Raw genomic sequence first — 22215 nt, forward strand, 5'->3', positions numbered from 1 at the left:
TAATGTCAAATAAAATTTTATGTTGGTCAGATAAAATTCTATTTTATCAACAGAACTACTGTGCTCAGTATGAAAAATATATGAAATTGTTATTAAAATTGTCAGAGAGAGTGGAATCTGGAGTTGTCGTTTAATCATTTAAAATTCATCATCAACAATAAAATCTTCAACGTTTTATAAACATAATAAATAATTTGACATAAATAAATAAACAGAAGAAAATGAACACAAAGTCAAGTAAAGCTCGAATGAAGCGAGCTAATCAAATAAAAGCTGCTAAAGCTGCCAAGTTAGTAAACAAAATTATACATGTTTAACCTTTAATGTATTTTTGTTAATAATAAGTAATTTTTTTATAATTTTTAAATTGAGAGAAATCTAATAATTTTTAGAATTTTTCTTTAACAAATAAATCATAGCAAGAAAAATTTATTTAAAAAATTATATCTGTAGCTCGAAAAAAATGACACTGAAATCAACAGACATCTTACAATTTTTTTAGACTTTTATAATGACTTTTGTAATTATAAAGTTAGCAGGCACTTGACATTTTTTAAATTTATTTTTAATGACACTGAAATTAGCAGACGTCTAAAAATTTTTGATTTTTTTTATTAATTAAATTTTTACTAAAAAGATATTTCTAAAAAATTACACTTATACTTTTTCAAGTATTTTACAGGTGAAATTTTTTTTTAATTATTTAATTGAAATTTTTTCAATAAAAAAAATTCTAAAAATTGTTAAATGTCGGCTAACTTCATTTTCATTATTTTTAACAAACAAATTAGTACATTACTAAAGTTAGCGGTCAGCTGTCAATTTATAAATTTTTTTAATAAATTAATTACAATAAAAAAAATGCTTCTAAAAATTTTCACTTGTAATTTTTATTAATTTTCACATGTGAAATTTTTTAATTAAATTTTTTTTTAATAATTTAATTGCTATAAAATCCCAAAAAACTTTTAATATCTGTCAATTTCAGTGTTACCAAATTAATTCTGAAAAATCAATTAAAAAAAATTAAATTTTTAATTTTTCAAAATTTCTACTCTGAAAAAATAATTAACTTGATTCAAGAGAAAAATTCTTGAATCAACAAAATAATTTTAAAGAGTTTCAGTGTCTTTAATCAAGGCGAAAAATTTTTGAATTAAGTAAAATTTACTTAAATCAAAAAACATTTCTTACTTTAAGAATTTTTTTACTCAAATCAAGAAGATTAAATTCTTCAAAATTATTTACTTGATTCAAATAAATTTTTTTTTCTGTGTACTTGTTAATTTTTTCTTGTCATAATTTTCTCATAAAAAAAATTCTTAAAATGATTAAATATTTGCTAAACTAATTTTTATATTTTCATATCAATTAAATTATTATGAAAAAAATTGCAGATGTAAAAATTAAAAAAAAATTATCAATAAAAAAATTTACAAATGCAATCTTTTCAAAATAATTTTCTAAACCTAGTTTATTTTTCAATAAAAATTAAAAAATTTTCAAGTGTTATAATTTTTTTTATTCAGATCTATGCCAGCAGCTATTTTATTAAAGAAAAAAGAAGAATCTGATGCAAAAGCATTGTCGATTGTTGAGAAACTTATAGAACCTCAAGTTGACGTTCAGTGGATGCTGGACAATGTAAGTTATTTTTTTCAGAGTCAGGTACTTTAGTTTAAATACCGAAAAGTAATTATTTTATTTTACTTATTGTTACAGTTGCAGTATATCAATCGATCGCATATGGAAGATATTGCTGAAGAAAGAGCGATAACTAAAATATGCGGATATGTTTTGTGTGACAACCCTCTAACGAAGGTAGTCAATAAGAAATACTCGATATCAGTAGTGAGAAACAAAATTTATGACATTGAGATGATGAAAAATTATTGCTGCTTTACTTGCCACAGCGCGATGACTTATATTATGGTGCAGATGTTGGCAAGTCCGCTGTGGCTGAGAAATTATGAAAAAATTTCTAAGTTTAAAATAAAGGAGAAGAATACTCTTAAGAGGGATGAAACTACTCCGGGGATTGAGATAAACATTGCTGGTATTCAGTTGACTAATGATGATTTGCCTAAGAAAAAATTCAGAGGTAATAAAACAGATTGTCAGAGTGATGAAGAGTCGGAAGAAAATGAAATCAATGATGATGATAATGAAGATGGAGAAGAATTAGACAGAGAAAATGGTAATGACGAAGAGGTAGACAGGGAAGATGATGAAAGAGATGAAGAAAAATTGAACAATGAAGATAAAAAACCAAGTAAAAATCTAAATGTTAAAGATAGAAGAATAAAAGACAATATCGATAGTTTAACAGATAAATTGAAAAAAGTTGTTAAATTCAGAGATGAAGTAGAAGTAAGAAGTGATAATTTGACAAATAATTCTATTCAATCTTCTAGTAAAACTACAAGAGAAAGAAATATTAATGATAGTGATTCAAAGACTGGAGTAAAGAGAGAAAGACAAAAGTCACAGAGACCTTTTAGTGAACCACTAACAGAGAGGCTTGAGAAAAATTTCAGAGAACTGATAACTGCTCATACGATTAAATTTCTTCTTGGAGAGAAGACAGAAAAGCAGAGTATCGTTAAAAATATTAAAAACCAAGAGAGATATGCGCGATTGTGTGAGAGGCTTGATAAATTAGACATTGATCTGGAAGAGCCAGAAACTAGTGCACCAATGGATCTGAGACCTGCTCCACATTTCGAGGTCCTGCAAGAGCAGGCTAATGACCTAGTCATTAAAGTGAATGCTTTTTTCAAAGGTAATCTAGAAATAGAAACTCCTGTTTCTGTGAATGAAGATAAAAAAGACGAAGAAGGTGATACGGTGATACCGCTGACTGATGCTCACGCACCGAATGCATTGAGAAAAAGACTTTTCCTTGAAAAACTTGATAAAGTGTATGTAAATCTGATGATTTTGAGTTTGAGATTTACGGTTGAAATTTTGACATTCGATCATTTGTTTTCAGGATACCAGATCTTCTGCCAACACTTTCATGTCCTGGGGGTATCGAGTATGACTATACAGTGGAACGTATTACCGCTGTCAAGTTGATAGTCAGTACATTCAATCTCACAGCTAAAAATATTGTTTTCAAAACAAACGAATGGATGGTCGTAGGTCTTATAATGATTAAAATGTAAGTTGAATATAAATTATAATTATTGGCTTAGTTGATTATCTTTATTTATGATTTCAGGCTTGCATTCCATGATGAGTTGATTAACTCTATGCTGGCAACAAAACATGCAGCTTCACGGATCACAATGCTTTTGTTGTCTTATGATCTAGAATCTGATTATTTAGATAGCTTAATGAAATCATTAATCATTGATTCAGATAAAAATAAGTTTATTTAAGCGATAAAATTGAAAACAGAATCGTTAGATGTAAATAATTTTTGTACAAATAAATATTTAAATGTGTTCATGGAATTTAAAAAAAAAAAAAAAAGAAAAATTTTAATAATTATTTAGTTCTAATATAATTAACGAAAAAAATGAAAAAATTTTTAATCATTTGCTGATTTCCATATAATAATTTTTTTTTATTACTTAAATATTAGTATTTGGTAAATATTTACAAGTGAGGTCAACCATTTTTTAATTTTCATTTTTTCGAACGAAATTTCTATTTGATTTTATTGATACATTTTTTTTTTTTTAAGTACATCTAAAAATGAACAATTAAAAAAAAATTGAATATCACAATTTTAACGAATTTTACAAATTTTCAAAAAAATTAATAAATTTTTTAAAAAATTGTGATATTCAATTTTTTTTTAAACTGTTCGTTATTTCATAGACTTTTTAAAAAAATATTAAAAAAAAAATGAAATAGAAATTTTATCCAAAAACATGGGAGCCAAAATTTTTTCCAAGTATTGAAGGCAAAAAAGTTATCGAAATCTTTATTTTTTATGAAAATCAAGTTAGCCGACATCTAAAAATTTTTAGAATTTTTTTTATTGAAAAAATGATTACAAAAAAAAAATAAAAAAAATTTTTTTTTGTTCCAATTTAATTATTAAAAAAAAATTAAAAACATCGGCTCACTTTAGTATTATTATTTTTTTCTTTTAGGACATTTTTTATCATAAATTCACCGTAAAAGCAAGCAGAATCGAAAAAAATTCGAAGATGTTAATTTTTCTCCTAGTTATGAGTCAAAATGGGTTTGACTGGGGGGTTTTTTAAACAATATTAAATATATTATTGGTCTTATTTAATAAAATTTTAAAACATATTTCAAGAAAATTTATGACATTAAAATTAGCAGTCTTAACTATTTTTTAATTTTATTTAACAAATAGATTTTTTCCAAAAATTATTTTTAAAAAATTGCATTTTTTATTTTTTAAATTTCAACATGTCAATTTTTTTTTCTACTTCTTTTTTGTCATAATTTATTTGTTTAAAAAATTCTTTATTATAAATTATCAAATGTCTGCTAAATTGATTTTCATATAAAATTTCTGTATTACCATCAGACAACTGGGCATATAAATACTTAACCTCTCAACTTATTTATTCTTGTCTTAACTCATGTTTTAGTGTTAGAGATAATTTGTTTATAACAATGTAACAAAAGTATTGATTGTCATGAATAATAATTCGTTTGAGCAGTAATTATGTTTATTGATATTTATTAAACAAATCAGGTAATTATTTATTATTTAAATTATTTGTCAAAATAAGCAAGTAAAAAATAAATTATTAATTATGACAAATAATTTTTTTTTAGGTTTACATTATTAACAAAAATTAACAGTAATTAATAGGAATGCATTTAACCCGAGTAGACAATTCAGTATTTGCACCATCAGCAAATCTGGTGAATTTAGTAATCGACGAGATAGCGTTAGAAGGTCTAGATGGAATAACATTAGACACATTATGGATCAGACTGGGTGGACGATTGCAGATTCAAGACGAGTTTTCTCCAGCATTCAAAGAGCAAGTATGGACAATTTGTACGTCAAGCCGAGGAATAAATTTTTACATTTTAGAAACCCCAAGAGCTCCGCTGATTGTTTACGATCGGTACGAGTACGTAGACCCCGACTTGGGAATTATAACCGAACCAGACGACATTCCCGATGATATTTACGAGTACTACCCAGTGGATGACGTCAAAAACGGTGTAAAAGGCTCTTGCAAGAGCTATCACACACGCAAAGTGCTTACCGACATGGATTCTGTAAGCTTGCAAGAAGCTTACGAAAAGTACGGTGCGGCTCTAGTGATCATTGCCTCCCAAGAATTAAGACAGGAAGCTTTGTTAGGAGACAGCGTTAGCCCGACATTGGAGCTGAGTGTTGTACAATATTGTTTTTTGGAACGAGTCGGAAGATCTCGGTACCACGGAGAAGTCACTCAGGGTAAAAACAGTTTGAGTGTTCTAAATGAAGATCCGAAGACACTGTTTTACTACCGAAAATTGCTGCTGAAGCACAAGCTGATAACAAAGCAATCGCACTATCAAAAGACGTTAGGACATGGTAGTGCTGGAAGTTTGATGCATTTACCACGTTTTTTCGTCGAGCGCAAGCCTAAAATGGTTTTTTTGGCCGAGAGGATCATTGAAATGCTGAAGAGTCGTGAAAATTATCTGATGGACTACCGGGAGATAAAAAAAGAGCTGCAAATTGAACACAGTATCAAGCGTTTGTTTAAAACTTCTTTTTTTCAGAAAGTCGCTAGAGCAGATTTAAAAGTTAGGTACAGAGAATTGTATCCCAACGCACCTGATTCTGAGTGGCAGCGCAAGGGGTGTCCGTCAAAGGAGAAGATAATCCAGGCGGTGCAATTACTTGATCCTAAGGTGGATGCCAACACTCTGTGGAATAAAGAAGACATGGCTGATGATGAAGATTGTTATGATCTTGATGTTTCTAATCAACTTCTTAACGAACCGCTTTTGAAGCAAGCTAACAGCATCGTGGAGCGTGCTAATGTCCACGGTATTAGTCAGCGAGATCTTGGCGTGCAAATGGGTATGACTAAGCTGCAATCACGAACGATATTAAGAAACTTATCGAAGCTTAATGTTATTGGAACTTACATGGACTTTTCTGGGAGACAAAGGGTCAGTAAATTTGTATCGAAAAAGTATGAAAAACGCAGTAGAATTAGTAAACAATTTAATTCGGAGATTCGTAAAATGAACAAGTTGCGTAAAGAGACTTTAAATGAAGTTGCTAGGCCTAATGCCACTACGGCGATGGATTTCTTTTATCCTCTTGGCTCTAGTGACAATAGTGTCAATATTACTAGTATTGATTATAAAACTGTCGAAACTACTCCTGCTATTGAATATCATCCGAGTCGTAAAGAAAATATTGATGATCCAAATATTATTGTTAATGACTTTGAAACTGTTAATGTTGATACTTTTAACGCAAATGACGCTGTTAGGATCGAAGATTTTTCTGAGGAACAAACTTTTGCAGACACTAAAGGCCAAATAATTTCAAAAGCTACTGAGACAATTATTTCTGGTTATATTAAATTCGATGCACGAAATTCTCAACAAAATGCTGCTGAAGAAAATTGTATTGAAGCTACGATAGATTGTCCGACGGCTAAGGAATGTAATTTGAATATTGAAATGGAAATTGTAAATACTCCGATAAAATTAGAAAAACTTGATGTTAATCGTTATCACTTATTTTCGGTTGCCAATAAAGTATTGAATAAGTACTCAAAGGTGAGAAATAAAAAAATTGTTCCGAAACGTAGTCACTTTAAAGTTGGATTTTTTAATGTCGCTCGATTAGATTTATCGAGATTATCTTCAATTTCTTGTGTTAACCGTTGGAGACGTAGAAAAAAAAAAGTTAAATCTGCGAAGAATCAGAATCGTAAGCCAAAAGAAGCTATTGCTAGTTCTGTGGGTGAAAAGTGCGATTCTGGAAGAAACAAATCAAATTGTGTGGATACTACAGAATGCATTCTTCCAGAAAATTTTGAACCAAACCCGAATATTGAAAATCATAAGTCGGAACGTACGGCGGTACATCCTGCTTTGCATTCTGAAGATCATATTCTTCCCGAACGAATTGATTCAAATATATTGGATGGCAAAAATGCTTCTCGCAAACGAGTTCATCCGGAAGAATCTTTAAGTAATGAAGATATAAGTGTAAAAAGAATAAAAATAAGCAGTAATTTGTTTAATCAAGAGCCATCAGCTAATACTGAAATGAATGCGGTAATTAATATCGAACCTGATGATTATAATCTTGGATTTTATGATCAAGATAATTATTACAATGAGGATTATCCAGAAGGATATTACAACGAAGGTTATAATCCGGAAGGATATTATAATGCTGAAGGTTATAACCCAGAAAACTGCAATGCCGAAGGTTATAATCCGGAAGAGAGTTATAACATAGAAGACAATTACGATAATTCTTGGGTTGATGATGACGACGACGAAAAGATAATTGACGCAACAACAACGTCAACCGCTTTCTCTTATCGGATGCTCAAGAGGTTAAATATGATAATAACAATGGTAAAAGAGCACAAAGTTATCGATGACCCGTCTAAGCTGATGAAAATGATAAACCAACAAGAGGAAAGTGAAGGTTGCGATGTTAAAATGGACAAGAAGTCATTGATGAGGATGTTACAGCGATTAGCGCGTGATAATTTGGTCAAGAACATGAAATTGACCTTGAGCGACAAAGGCAGGAAAAAAGTTCTCTTCTTCGTATGTGACAAGAATATTAATGTAAATCACTCGGTAATTCAATCAGCGGTCGAGCAGGCTAAAATAAAGTTCTGTTTAACGCCTCCCACTAAGAAGGTTGTTAAAATGAACAACCGAACGGGGACTTTTAATGAAACATCTGCGGAGCCTACGGACCCTACCAAAGCAGATGCTAAAGTCTTGGTAGCTAATGACAAAGATAATGAGAAAGTGCCGGCTCTTGAAGTCAAATATGATTTAAAGGCCGGAAGAGATTACGGTTACAAGCCGAAGTTTATCCGCATGAAAATAATGCACAAGCTTTTGTTTTACTTGATTTACGAGTACAAGGGAGAAAATCTGTCAAAGATAGACCAGATCGAACGACTGCGTGCAGAAGGTAATGAAATATCTGATAAAATGGCGGAAGAAATATCCGAAATTTATTACAGAGACGTTGACTGGAGAATGTTTATTCCGCCTCTTCCGGAGCACAGTACCTGGGAAAAAGGATGGGCTATGATTTCTGATGTCATTCTTCGTTTGCCACTCTCTATCTTCCTGGAAATTCACAAGCTTCCGTTTTACCTCCCAGCTTTGAACTACTTTCTCAACCATCCAATCAGAAAGCATTATTTGATGAAAGACCTTCCAATGTTAATTCGCAGTCAGATTTTCAGGAACCGTAAGTATATTTATTCCATTATCGAGACTATTCAGCGGCTCGCCTACATCGGGCTGGTACAATTTGGCCCTCAGAAGTTCAAAGAAAAGGATCACGTTTTTATTTATCTAAATACGCGTAGTCAGTTGGTAGATACGACGCCCTCAGCTCCCGGGTATCACAAAATTGAAGAAAGAGAATATTCCGTTCAGAGTTACACTTTCGACAGGTTACAAACTGTTGAGAATTACTGGTACGACATGTGGCAAATTTGCGTTTGTACCAGATTGGGAGGCCGTCAAGCTGTCGAAGGAACGGAAATAACTTTGGAAGATCTGACTAAGAAACCGGAAATGATTCAATGTTTGAAACAGGTACTTCCTAATGAAGTTAGCTCGCAAAATTTAGGAATATTACCGGGAGACAGAAAAGGTGCAGCGGGAATTGACTCGGCTTTCTTTTCGCATCTTAAACGCAATTGGAACTGGGAGAATTTCAATTCAAGCGTGTCTCTGAGGTCGATGAAAAAGCAATCGGATAAAGAACGGACTGCCCGGTTGGCGAAGGTTGAGGTCAAGCCCCTCAAGTATACAGAGTTTAAGGGGTTGAAAAAAGTTACAGGACCAACAACCATTAGTGCCAATAACCCGCCGGTAAAGAAACCAAAAGTTGATATTGCGCCGCCTAAGTTAGTTGTGAGCACCATTACGCATCGACCAGATAAGATTGTAAGGAAAGTTTTGCCCAGGAAGCGCCAGGAGCGGAAGCGTGTTCATTATGACGAGGTCGATCACCAAGCTCTTCAAAACATGAAAATGCAACGAGTCAATTGGGATGCACGAGAAGATCACATTTTATCGATATGCAAAATTGTTATGGTGTATCTTTGCCCAAATCCTCGGGCCCAACTTCTATCATTTGCTGTGATTAGAGACGTCTTGAAATTTTACTCCAAAACCTCTATCAACAAAACCTCACGTGCGTGCCAACGGAGGATGTTTAACATATATAAAAGACCCCAGGTGGCTTTGGCTGTTACTTTGGGTGTCGAAGAGCTCAAAGAAAATCCTTATATCAGGAAAAAGTATCACAATATTGTGGATGTTATTCGTTCGAATTATGAACCTCATCAGCATGATGAAAAAATAACCAGTGTTTTCAAAGATATTTGCCATTATGTAGCAAGAAAACATCATCTTTCACAGAAAGATCCTCCAGAATCGACACATCAGCCAGCTACTCTTGGGGAATTCCATCTTCTGTTTAAGATTAGTCGTCCTCAAGGACCGGAGGAAGGCTTCACTAAATCAGTGCGTAACACAAATGACATCCATTCTTCTACTATTAATTCAATTATTTTCAGCTCTATCTGTTCTGGTAAAGATCGTCGTTCGTCGACGTATCAATTGTATCGTATTTACCAGCAATATCCAGAATTTTTGCTGAAAAGCGCAATAACCCAAATAAAAAATGACAAAACAGTATCCATTAAGAAGCAATTTGAATCAGTTTTAAAAAGAATTGGTAATGGATGCTGCATGCCAATGACCAGCTCCCAGATCCAATTAAGTTGTAAATACAACTACATATTCCAATCGATATTTTCACTGGAAATTTTTAGTGAGACGCAAGTATTTCTCCAGAAATTGATCGAAGGTTACGCGAGCAATTCACTTGGTTTAGAACATGGTGTCGAATTTGATTCGCCCACTAGAGGAGTAATTATAGGACTCCAAGAATTTTTGGCAAACCAGAATCTTGATTTTAATATTAAAATACCTGATTACGTTATTGTGCTGGATCAAGAAATGCCAGAGCATGATATGGGTTTTAAGAAAGTCGCTGAAAGGTATCAGAATATTTTGTGTAGCTTGGAGAATCCTGAAACCAGAGAAGGACAAGATAAGGAAAAGCAGTCACAGGACTTGGAGCAGAGAGAAGATATGTCTGAAAATGATGATTCTCCAGCAGATATTTCTGTTGTTGCTGTTAAAGCTACTAAGAAAAATGTGCTTAGGAAAGATTCTTGGGGCTGGCAAAAATCTGATACTGGTAGCAATGGTAGTAGTGGATTGATACTAAATAGCAGTAGTCAAAGTAATATCCGAAGACCAGTCAGAGGTTGTCATTTCATACTCGATGACAGTGACGACGAATTAGAGATTAAAACTTTAATAGACGGTCGGGAAATAATAATTACTAAGAGTGATATTGACAATAACAAGTCATCGTTCATCGAGAATGATATGCATGAAGCATTTAGACAGACAAAATTAGGAAACTTGAACGATTTGCCCGAAACTTTAGGCAGCGATGACCAAGAAGAGGATCCGCGTGAAGCTTTACTGAATTTGGTTAACCAAGTTACGATGGGCACATCGATTGATGAGCTGAATAGGATTGTTAATGAGCACATTCCTATGGACGTTGATGATGAGTGGACAACTAAGCAGTCTATACGATGTGCAGCCGTGAAACGCAGAGGAACTGACCAAGATGATGGCTTTGAATTTGTAAATATTGAAGATTTTAGCAACGATAATAATGAAGAGCCCGAGATCCGAAGAAATGTTTCGAATATGGTTAATGATATAATTGCAAATGTGAATTATTATAATGAATCACGAAACCAAAGTCGTCTTCGAGATGAAGATACTGGTGAGACTCGGAAAAATTTTACAAGAATAGCCTTGCTTAAAGTACGCGCTGAGTTAAATGAAAAATTAAATAATTTGCCAGATAGCCATCACGCGCATGAATATTTTGCTGTAAGTAAATTTAGACTTTATTATTCTATGCCTAAGATTGATAAAGAGATAATCGCTAATCCACATTTTGTTATCGACGACAGAGTTAAAGAGAATTTATTTTTATTGAAAAATAACTCTTATAAAAATGTTGTTCAAGATTTGAACAAATTAGCAGTCTTTCCGAAAGATCGACCCGATTACGAGAGTATTAAGGAAGATCTTGAGACTCAGGGGACAATTGAGTCTTTTGAGATTGATCTTATTTATGATTATGTCCGCAATAAACGTGAGCAAGGAGCAACTCTCAAAGAATTGACCAATAAATTTTACCGAGTGCTCGAAGAAAAATTGTATGATATTCTTTCTTACATGACTAATTGCCATCTCTTCTTGCGGTCGGGTGTTACGGAGATGCATTACATTCATTATTGTTATGCCGAGCCCTGGTATGTTGAGTCGATTAAAATCTTACGATTACTGCGTGAATCTTTGCCGCTTTTCCCACCCGGAAGTGTTTATGTTTTTAACTCTACCAATCATTACGCCCAGTCTACTAAGGTATCAGACACATATTTGTCCGAGAAGATTACTAAAGTTGTTGATTTCGGTGATTGTATTGAGGACGACGACGATGATGATGGTGATAAAAATTCTAATGATAACGATAATAATAATGAGAACAATGATGATAATCATCTGAATAATAAGACAGTTGAAGATGATAATGTTACCAATGACAATGACAATGTCGATCAAAATCATGAAAATAATCAAGGTAAACATGTTAATGTAAATAAAAATGCTGAAGATAATCAAGAGAATATTCCAAAAGTATCAAAAAATTCTGACGATAATGATAAAAATTCTGATGATAACGATAATAATAATAAGAACGATGATGACAGTCATTTAAATAATAAGACCGTTGAAGATGAAAATGTTACCAATGGCAATGACAATGAAAATGCCGATCAAGATCATGAAAACACTAATCAGAAAAATGATCGTAGTGAAGAAGTTAGTGTAAATAAAAATACTGAAGATAATCAAGATAATATTTCAAAAGTATCAAACAATTCTGACGTCAAAGTACTTTATCCAAAAAGTTCTCGTGGAAATATTGGATTTTTATTACAAACTCAAGATATTGATTCGGCAATCAAAAACATAGATTTTAGGTAAGAGTTATTTTATTATTTTGTTGATATGTTTGTTCGATTATAATTTTTACAATATTTTGATTCTCTTAAAATTATGCAAAATTTAAATTAATTTCATAATTAATTTTCGAAAGAAGAAATTACATAAAATTTATTTATCAATTTGAAATTAAAGTAAAATTATAATTTACAATTATTGTAGCCGGATATTAACCTCCGTGAAGTATTACATATTAGTTAGTAAAATATATCATTTATTTGCGCATTACAAAAATAATTATACGTGTACTATATATCACTTTTACTGTTTTCTATTTAGCTCGAGTTAGTCAGCTTGAAACTTTGAAAATTTTAACGTTATGGAAAAAAATTAATATAGATAAATGTTTAATAAATCACTTAGTATTTTTCCAATATCATAGATAAAATTTAGATTAACAAATAATTATGTATTGATTACAGTTCAGCAGAAAAAATAAACGTGGTAGTAAGACCATGGATAAGAATCGACGGGACGGTTAATCGCATGATATTAGAAAAAATGCTTGGAGCAATCCTATCACACTGTTTAGTGCACCCTGGTATTGCATTATCACAAGTGCAAACAAAATTTGTGCCAGCATTACAGCCTTATCACACTCGAGAGCTCGTTGAGGTAATAAAAGCTAATGAACTCGTATTTATTCTACAGTAAATCAACTTATCACAACAATCAATGATAAATATAAATATTTATTGCAGATACTTGTCAAACTGGATTGTTTATCATTAAGAGTAGTACGTAAACCACCTTGTACATTATTTTCAAGTGCTTCATCAATAAAATTATGTACGTAATTTTATTTTTATTTTAAAGTTTGTTGTCTGTATAATTATAAATAATTACCTGTTATATTAAGGCAGTGGTAATTTATAATAATATTATAAAATTAAATGTTACAGATTATCCAGCCAAAAATGATGGATCTTCAGAGCTTGAAAGTGAAATAATTGTCGAAACGACAATAGGTGCAGCCATAAAATTCGGTACTTTTATTCGCTATTATCTCTCACGTAAAGCAAATATCAATGACTCTAATGATAATAATGATGGAAATGGTAAAAGTAAATCTATTTAAAGATTAATATAAAGTTATTATTTTAAAAAATTTATAATTTCAATAAAGCAAACACTTTTATAATTGTTTTTAAAAATTTTTTTATTTAAATAATGTCTAAATTTATTAAAACTAAACTAATCTTTTTTACTAAATGCTTTTATGATAGCTGTTATACTTTCATATGTACCAGTTATAAATCCAAGAAATCCTATCAATAGTATAAAACAATTTTTAAATAGTTTAAAATTACTAAGAGTATTATTTTGTGAGCGTACTACTATTTCAATAATTGGGGGAAATAGTAATGCTAACGCCGTGCTGCTCAATGCACCGACTAGTGATATAAAGAGACCAAGGTTTGGAATTGCTTCGGCAAGTATAACTGAAAAAAAAAAAAAAAAACAAATAAATTATACATTAATTTTGATTAATTATTTTTCATTATATAATAACGTTGTAATAGATTGAATTATTATGTAAATTACTACTTACATGTTCCCAAACAAAGTGCTGATCGGAAGCAAGTTTCAACAATAACTGGATGACGGAATGGACCATATCTTCTTAATATTTCCGGCCACATAATTGCTATAGGCACATAAAATTGCAAAGCATACGTAAACATAATGCTTAAAGATATAGCGACTTTAATACATTGTGGCAATCTAAAGAGGAAAAAAAATAAATAAATAAATAAATAAACAAAGAGTGATAGCGGTTCAGACAAGAATACAAACACAAAGATAGGTCATGAGAATGAGTAAGAGTGAAAGTGAAAGAAGATAATGAAAATATAATATTTAATTACATTTCTTCAGAATTAAGATTAAGCGTAACAGATCCCTCTATTTTGTCACCATATTGAAGATACGCCAGGAATCCCATTGTTACGAACATTCCAGCGACAAATATCATACCAACATTAAGGACACCTAGAGGACTGCTAAACTTCCGTGGATTTTTCATTTCATTTTTAAGCGGCAGCACCTGTAAATTAAATTAAATAAATTGTAATTATGTCATAGTTAAATCCTTGGTACAAAATTTCTTAATCTGTTATTAAAAATATCTTCGGTATAGATATATAAAGTGTATTGATGTTTATTTACCAGCGTAATAGCTTCAAATGAATAGATAACAGTGCCAAAGAAGAGAGGAATCGATTGGTAGTCAGCGACATAATCACGCTCACTTATTGGCGGTAAATTATAACTCATAATGTAAACGGTCGCGACATATCCAGCGACTACCAATAAATTAGCAATAGAAGAAACTGGAGCCAAGTACTTAAGGTTTCTTATCCACGTGCTCATCATTATCGGAAGCAAGGCAATGGCCATGTGCCAGTGGACGCTTAAATGGAATCCATACTGGTCTAAAACCTGTTTTTAATAAATTAATATCACGTTTTCTGCACATGACCATACTTAATACTAAGTATTTATTTAATATTATATACTGAGCTTAGTTTTGTTCTTATTACCTGCAACATGTTTGTTGATATGAAGACAAAGTAGACGCAGCAAAAACCAAACTGCGTTACACATATAAATAGGTTCACTATCTTTCTGAAATTAATTTTATTACAACCTAGAGTTCATGTTATTGTTATAATTTTAATTATAATTATTTTATAAATAACTAGATAAATAGATTCAGATATCTCTTTGTAAATTTAAATATATATATATATATATATATATATATATATATATATATATATATATTTTTTATTTTGGCACACCTCATTAGTCCGGAAAACTTTCGTAATCGCTGCGGACCTATTTCAAAACATAATTCGACGGTTCCGGCATATCCAATATTATCTGTCTTAACATTATTACCCACATGTTTACATGCCTCATCGTTACATTCAATCTGAAAATAATTATTTTATAAAATTATTGATTTTATTTTTTTAAATTACATGGTTAAGGTATGCAATCACTTTTAATTAAGTCTATTTTGTTTATTTATCGAGCTATGGGAAACTAAAACTTTGTACAAAAATTATACAAAAGTTAATAATTGATAATTATTTATTATTTTGTTTTATTCTTTATGAAAATAAAGTTAGCCGACATCCAAAAATTTTTAGAATTTTTTTTTATTGAAAAATTATCACAAAAAAATAAAAAAAAAAATTACACGTTTAAAAAACTTCAAAAACTGCAAGTGCAATTTTTTTTTAATATTTTTTTGTTTTAATTAAATTATTAAAAAAAAAAAAATCAAAAAATTTAGAACGTCGGCTAACTTTAATGACATTTATTCTTTTTAAAAAAAGATAACTCACATTTTGTATTTATTTACAAAACTCATTTCTTGTATTTGTTAATATCCGTTGATCACTATCTCGTGACAAACTGGATATAAAGTTGAATGTCAGAAAATTACACTTGAGTCAAGCATCAAGCGCTATGCATGTATATGTTAACAAACTTCCCTGTGAACATTAAGAAAAATTTTTGCATTCGTGACGCAAGTTGGTATACTATGAAAATAAATTTAGAAGATATTGATAATTTTAAAAATTTTTTTAACAAATAAATTGTGTAAAAAAAAATTAGGAAAAAAAAATTGACATTTAGAAAAATTTTTAAAAATTAAAAATCATTTTTTGGAATTAATTTTTTTGTTAAATAAAATTTAAAAATTCTCTAGTGACTGCTAACTTTAATGTCATTGGTATACTAGGTTAAAAAAAAGTTAAAACTTAAATTTTGATAAAAGTTTTAGTCTGCCACAGCTCAATCTAACATTGTAGTTAAACTTGTCGTGCAACAATAAACGACAATAAATAATAATAAATATAAAAAAAAATAAAAGAAAAAAAAAACTTGTCGATATTTTTTTTTTATTTTAAACATACGAGGATATGTTGCGCGTGTACACAGATGATGCCGAGAAATATCGTGAGTGGTGGACCCAGAAACAATCCGGCATTTCTAAATGCATCTCCAAGAGCAAATATTCCTGAACCAACATTTCCTTTGAATAAGTGCATCATAGTTTCGCAATACCTAAGATAACTTTCTGATTAGTTGTACCCTTACTCCAATAAATATTATAATGCTGAAGTTAGCCGTCAGCTGTCAATTTTAAAAATTTTAATGAAAAATCAATTGCAATGAAAAAATTCTTCTAAAAATTTTCACTTGTAATTTTTATTAATTTTCACATGTGGAATTTTTTGATTAAATTTTTTTTATAACAATTCCATTATTATAATATTTTAAAATAATTTTTAATGTTTGCCAACTTCAGTGTCATTAAATACTTGATTTTTTTTATCGCTTCTAATTCTCGATCGGTTATATATTATCTATTCAATAGATAACCATGCAATATTTTACCGGGTATTTTTTGGTAAGCGTTTCATTCACTCGTTTAATAAATAATAATAATAATAATAATAATAATAATAATAATAATAATAATAATAATAATTTTGTTTTGCCGTTTTATAATATTGTAATTATTTTTTTTATTGCCACTTACGACGTAGGATGCCCGCTGCCTATCAGATGATCAGAAGCATTGTTGGAATTAACCGTCGAATTTCCCAGCGACATAATTGGATCATTTGATCGAAATACTCCATAATTGTCGTCGATACTTTAATGAGAGTAAATATTTATTAGTAATTAACGATTTTTTTTTTCTTAAAATACACTTTCATTAATATAAATTTTGTCACTTTTTTTTTTTCAGATAGTTGATGATTGCCTTCAGAAGATACGCTAACCTTCAAATTTATGACGATTATTATTTCTTCAATGTATTGAATTAAAAATAAATCAATTATTTATTTTTTTTTTTTTTTATTGTAAGTAAATTTAAACACGTTTTATTATTTTTCTAATAAGGAAATTAATATATTTTAATAAAATTTTAAATATTTACTTTTGCAGTTATAACTGAAGCAAGTAGAATGTATCTTATGAGATTAAATTTAGTTGTCATTTCACAATTTTTCAAATTTTCTTTAACAAATAAATTATAGCAAAAAAAATTGTTAAAAAAACTGGACTTGTAGAAATTTTAATAAATTAAAAATGCAATTTTTTAAAAATAATTTTTTTATTACAGAAAATTACAGCTAAATTAAAAGTCATATGTATCTTAATTTATGATTTTGAATTATGTTAATAATGAAGATAACAATATAATTGAAGTTATTGAAAAAATTTAATTTTAATGAGCTTAAAAAGATAAAAATAAGTAAAAAATAGGAATATTGTTGATCGCAACTTAATTAAGTTATTAATTATAAAAACTTACATGTTAATTTTAGAATCTTCGAATATTGTCTCAGCTCCCCGTTTAATATCTTTACTTTTTTTAAAACTTGGATTTGTATGCAATTCCATCTGCAATAAAAAAGAAATAACATGAAAATAGTATCAAAGATTAAAAGACATACATGTTTAATGACCATAGAAAGGATATCTGGTAAGTTACGGGCGATGGCCATGACAAAAATTTCCACGGTAAAATACAATGACAATGAAACTAAATGAAAACAAATAAACATACAAAGTACAATAAAAAAAATCATTGGCCATTGTCATTATAAATTTGGGACATGTGATAACAGTGATTACGAATGATAATAGCTGCCCACAGTGTGATTATTATAAATACGAATAATTTATCTTTATTATCGGCAGCATTCTTCAATTATGCATCACTCATGAAGAAAAAAAACTGCCAATTATCCTAGCACTTAATAAATCAGCAATTTATTCATTTCTTCAATAAACTTCACCGTTATGAAGCGGATTTTTATGGTTTTGATTCTCACACTATCATAAGTATCAGTTTATTTGATAAACTCACACGATTTATCTAGAATTATTGATAATTATTTTGTCCTTAATGACGGCAATAATAACAATGATGATTAACTTATTTGTATTAGTATTAGTTATTAAAAGCCTAACTAACAATCTATTTATCTATCTAACACTCAAACAAGCGCACGTAATACGCACGTGTTACGTGTATTTAGAAATAAATTTGTTGTATTATTTATTTCAAGCTCCGTCACACGCAACAATTAATACACATACCAGTAGCTTTGATATAAATAGACGAATATAGTTAAATAGTAATGGAATTTTTCCGCTAACCAATAGACTTTAACTATCTAGCGATACATTTGTCATCTATTATTTTAAATCACTGGTTAATTTACCAAAAAAAAAAAAAAAAATAATAAAATAATAATAATAATAATAATAAACAAATAGATTTTAAGCACTAAAACAAATAATTGTGTAATTACTGTCAGATTTTTTCGCAATACTTAAGATTAAATATTCAAATATATGTGCATAGTAATAATAATATGTAATGGTAGTGAGTAAGGTAATTCGAACTGCACAATTTAGACTATATTTAAATCACATTGCAAGAGTTAGTGTGAACAAGTAAAGCAGACTAGAAGTGCCTCTTGGCTTTTAAAATCTGAAATATTATTTTAACACGTGTAATTTCTCAGCGTAAATAATAAGTGATAATACTTTTTTTTTTTTTTTTTAAATATTTACTTTTTAAATTACTATTTTTGATTTATTTGTTTATTTTTATTTTTTTTTTGATATATATATTTATCTAACTAATTTTATGTGGCGATGAAGATAAGTTTTAATAACTGTTATTACCTTTATATTTGTTAGTAATATATATAATGTATATTATATATATTTACATTCGTACAATTGTTACAGATTTAACTAATAAGTTAGTTGTTAAACTTTCGAGTACTTGGATACGACTGATGAAATGTTTCTTCAAGAAACAGACAAGGCATATATTCTGGAGAGTACCCAAACGGTAGACACGATGACGATGACGACGACGTCTCTCAGCAGCTCCTTTCATCCCCACCAATCACAAATCTTACTCTGTCTCAGTACCCCCGCATATAAAGTGATATTAAGTACAAATGTAAGTATTAAGTATAACAAGCCATTCGTTTTATTTATTTATTTACACTAATTAATCTTCTTCCAGACTTTCGTTTTTTTGCCACCTGAAGAAATAAAAAAAAAAACCGCTCAAATTACGCCAAGCTATTCAAAATTTCCGGTAAAATTAAAATACATCAATCAATTCTACTTATAACGATAACACTACTTTTAATTATTTGTTTGTTATTATGATAATTATTTTTTTACATAACTGATAGAAGCGATATTTTTAATTGTAGGTGGCCTGAACGAGTAATTTACAAGTTTACTTTTAAACTCAGACATTTAATAATTACAAATGAGTCATTTGTTGCCAAAAGGATAAGGATCATAAATTAAATAATTTTTTTATTTTTTAAAATGATAAATTTTTTATATTTCCTCGTTTATTACTGGTTTTATTTCAGAGGGATTAATCAATGTAAAAGTAATATTTTACAGTGGACCGATTTATTGAATTGCTCGGTAATTATATGAGTAAATGAACTAAAGTGTAAGTAAATGTGTATGTAAGTATTGGTGATATTTATATTTATAATATTTATGTTTATATTTATGATAATGTACTGGACGTGGATAGTCTTATCAAGGACATAGACGTGTTAATGTTGATTATAAATAAAATAAAAAAACAAGTGAAAGTAAAAAAGTATCGTTACGAATTCATAAGTTACAAATGTCCAACAGACGCTAACGCATAACGCCTACGCTTGTTCTTTTCCATTCAAACCTCCTATTTTATTTACTTTTAAACTTCTTCTTGTTCTTGCTCTTATTCTTCTTATTTTAATTTATTTCTTGTTGGTTCTTTTGAGATGCATCTTGGAGAACAAGTAATAATTCAGTAGGCGTTTTATAACGAGTTCGCTATAATTTCTTAGGTACTTACCTTTCTTTGAATTATTAGACTTTTTATTTTATTATTATTCTCATTATTATTTATAAAACAAACACTCGACATTGTAAATAACAAACTCAATATAATATTATCTTTACAATTCTACTAGGAATCACTCAGCAAATAAATGTTAATTTCGTTAAGGAGCATTGTGAAGAAAAATTAACAGATAAAGATGATTCGTTGATTGGATATTATGGAGATTATTTAATTGATGGCAATAATTATGATAATTTGATAATGAAGATGATTAAAAGTGTTGAAGAAGAAATAAGATTACGGGCTGTAAAATCTTAGGGTCAAGGAAGATTAATTGTGTTTAGTTAATAATAACTTTAAAAATATTAGTTTTAATTGAAAGTCATTGGGATATCCGGCCAAGCTGCTACTGTTGATTGTATTATGTACTGTTACATTAGATTATGTATATAGTTGGCTGGCTAAACACCGTGATGTGATGAATATTAAACGAGGCGTGTCTCTGATGGCTATTAAACGTGTTGTAGTTGATGAGCGACACGACAAAGCTCGCTGTAAAAAAGCTGATGATTGAACTATTAAAGGTCGAGTTACTCACTGAGATAAGATATCATTTGATTACTACATACATAATACATGTCTGTGTATTACATTTTTAACACTATTGTTTGTGTGTAATTTAGAGATCACAATCAAATCTAATTAAAATAACTTAAATTAACTCAACAGTTAAGTTACTGTAAGCGTTTTTGTAAAAATTAATTTTTAATTTTTAATTGTTTCCGAGCGATGCGTCGCGTTAAGGATAAATCGATTTTTTTTAAACTGTAACAGATAAGATTTAGTGCATGGAATTCTGTGACATAACTGACTCATTTACTTATTAAGTCAGTCAATTATTTATACTCTGTAAAAGACTAATGAGCAAAAAAAATCTCAAGGTCTTAAACTTTTTCCTTGTTCTAATAAACGCTTTTTACAGATTGTTGTGCAAAAGGGCACTCAATTTTTTTTATCTTCACAATTTTTTTAAATTCAAAATTAGTTATTTATATACTTTTTAATTAATAGCGTTGGAAATTTTGAGTATTATTAATTCCGTATAAAATACATCGTAGAAAAAAATTTATTTGCGACCCTGTCAAGAAGATTAATTTTAAATTTAAACCGACAAAAATAATTTTTGACACTACCTTGAAGTAAATAATTATTTTAATTTATTATTTACTTATTCATAGTCACGCAGAATTATATATATATATATATATATATATATATATATATATATATATATATATATATATATATATATATGTTTTTTTTTTGCGAAAATAATTGTAAAATTTTTTTACAATTTCCTAATTGATGTTATTAATATTATTCTCTTACAAAAACATTTTAAAGGAAATAACAACAGTTAAGTAGAATATAAAATTAGATATGAGATTTGTAAACTGAATGATTAGTCTACGTCTATTAATTTCCCCGGATGTTCTTCTCGAGTGACAAGTTCACAAGCATTAGATAATTAATATTAATATGGTTTGACCTATTTTTTAATTTTGTGTTATTAAATCTCAGGTTTATTTTTCCATAAGGTTATAAGAGGTAATTCTTACATAATTTTTCAATTACAACATAAAAATAATTAAATTAAATAATTTTTTATACTATCAATCTTCTTTATAAATAACAAAATATAAACAAAATAATAGAGTACTTAAATCAAATCAAGTACGAGTCAAGTAAAAGGATGTTCCTACTAGAGAATAAAATTTGTTGATTATTTTTCTTGAATATTGACAGGATTTTGATAGGAATTAGATACAATAAGGACATTAAAAATGAAAAACTCTTCGTATACCTTGAAATTGTATTTAAAACCTAAGATTACGTTCGTTTACATTTTGTATTTTGTTTTGTTTGTTCATTTTTTAGACAAAACTAATATATAATATTTATAT

General features: G+C 29.3%; 3 protein-coding genes and 2 long non-coding RNA genes across 9 annotated transcripts; 4 read left to right on the forward strand and 1 right to left on the reverse strand.

Annotated features, from left to right (window-relative positions):
* The first annotated feature begins 86 nt into the window (after positions 1-86).
* On the forward strand, positions 87-3498 carry LOC141528914 (putative RNA polymerase II subunit B1 CTD phosphatase RPAP2). The gene is made up of 5 exons (XM_074245202.1): positions 87-289; positions 1530-1644; positions 1723-2921; positions 2993-3163; positions 3224-3498. The coding sequence occupies exons 1-5, from the start codon at positions 222-224 to the stop codon at positions 3381-3383; spliced, it is 1713 nt and encodes a 570-aa protein (XP_074101303.1). The 5' UTR covers positions 87-221; the 3' UTR covers positions 3384-3498.
* A 1061-nt stretch (positions 3499-4559) lies between these two features.
* Positions 4560-13477, forward strand: LOC141529031 (general transcription factor 3C polypeptide 1). The gene is made up of 5 exons (XM_074245372.1): positions 4560-4684; positions 4768-12314; positions 12759-12951; positions 13038-13125; positions 13239-13477. The coding sequence occupies exons 2-5, from the start codon at positions 4807-4809 to the stop codon at positions 13412-13414; spliced, it is 7965 nt and encodes a 2654-aa protein (XP_074101473.1). The 5' UTR covers positions 4560-4684; positions 4768-4806; the 3' UTR covers positions 13415-13477.
* On the reverse strand, positions 13470-19205 carry LOC141529033 (proton-coupled amino acid transporter-like protein acs). The gene is made up of 10 exons (XM_074245375.1): positions 19066-19205; positions 17681-17769; positions 16898-17014; positions 16269-16419; positions 15141-15274; positions 14880-14964; positions 14506-14778; positions 14205-14383; positions 13889-14061; positions 13470-13778 (listed from the first exon to the last, which is right to left on the reverse strand). Exons 2-10 carry the CDS (start codon positions 17767-17769, stop codon positions 13531-13533), a joined length of 1449 nt encoding a protein of 482 aa, XP_074101476.1. The 5' UTR covers positions 19066-19205; the 3' UTR covers positions 13470-13530.
* Positions 16904-17452, forward strand: LOC141529036 (uncharacterized). Its single transcript, XR_012479504.1, has 3 exons — positions 16904-17025; positions 17111-17225; positions 17311-17452. It is a non-coding gene; the product is annotated as an uncharacterized LOC141529036 (long non-coding RNA).
* LOC141529035 (uncharacterized) lies at positions 18623-20977 on the forward strand. 5 transcript variants are annotated; one of them, XR_012479502.1, is made up of 5 exons: positions 18623-18769; positions 19132-19351; positions 19418-19492; positions 19614-20255; positions 20382-20977. It is a non-coding gene; the product is annotated as an uncharacterized LOC141529035 (long non-coding RNA). The 5 variants fall into 5 exon arrangements; XR_012479503.1 differs by lacking the exon at positions 18623-18769 and adding an exon at positions 18896-18914; XR_012479500.1 differs by lacking the exon at positions 18623-18769 and adding an exon at positions 18922-19057.
* The last annotated feature ends 1238 nt before the right edge of the window (positions 20978-22215 follow it).

This window comes from Cotesia typhae, unplaced genomic scaffold (genome assembly GCF_013202065.1).
Source record: "Cotesia typhae breed Kobodo isofemale line unplaced genomic scaffold, CoteBio_Ctyphae contig_44, whole genome shotgun sequence".
In the NCBI taxonomy this organism is placed as follows: Eukaryota; Metazoa; Arthropoda; class Insecta; order Hymenoptera; family Braconidae; genus Cotesia; species Cotesia typhae.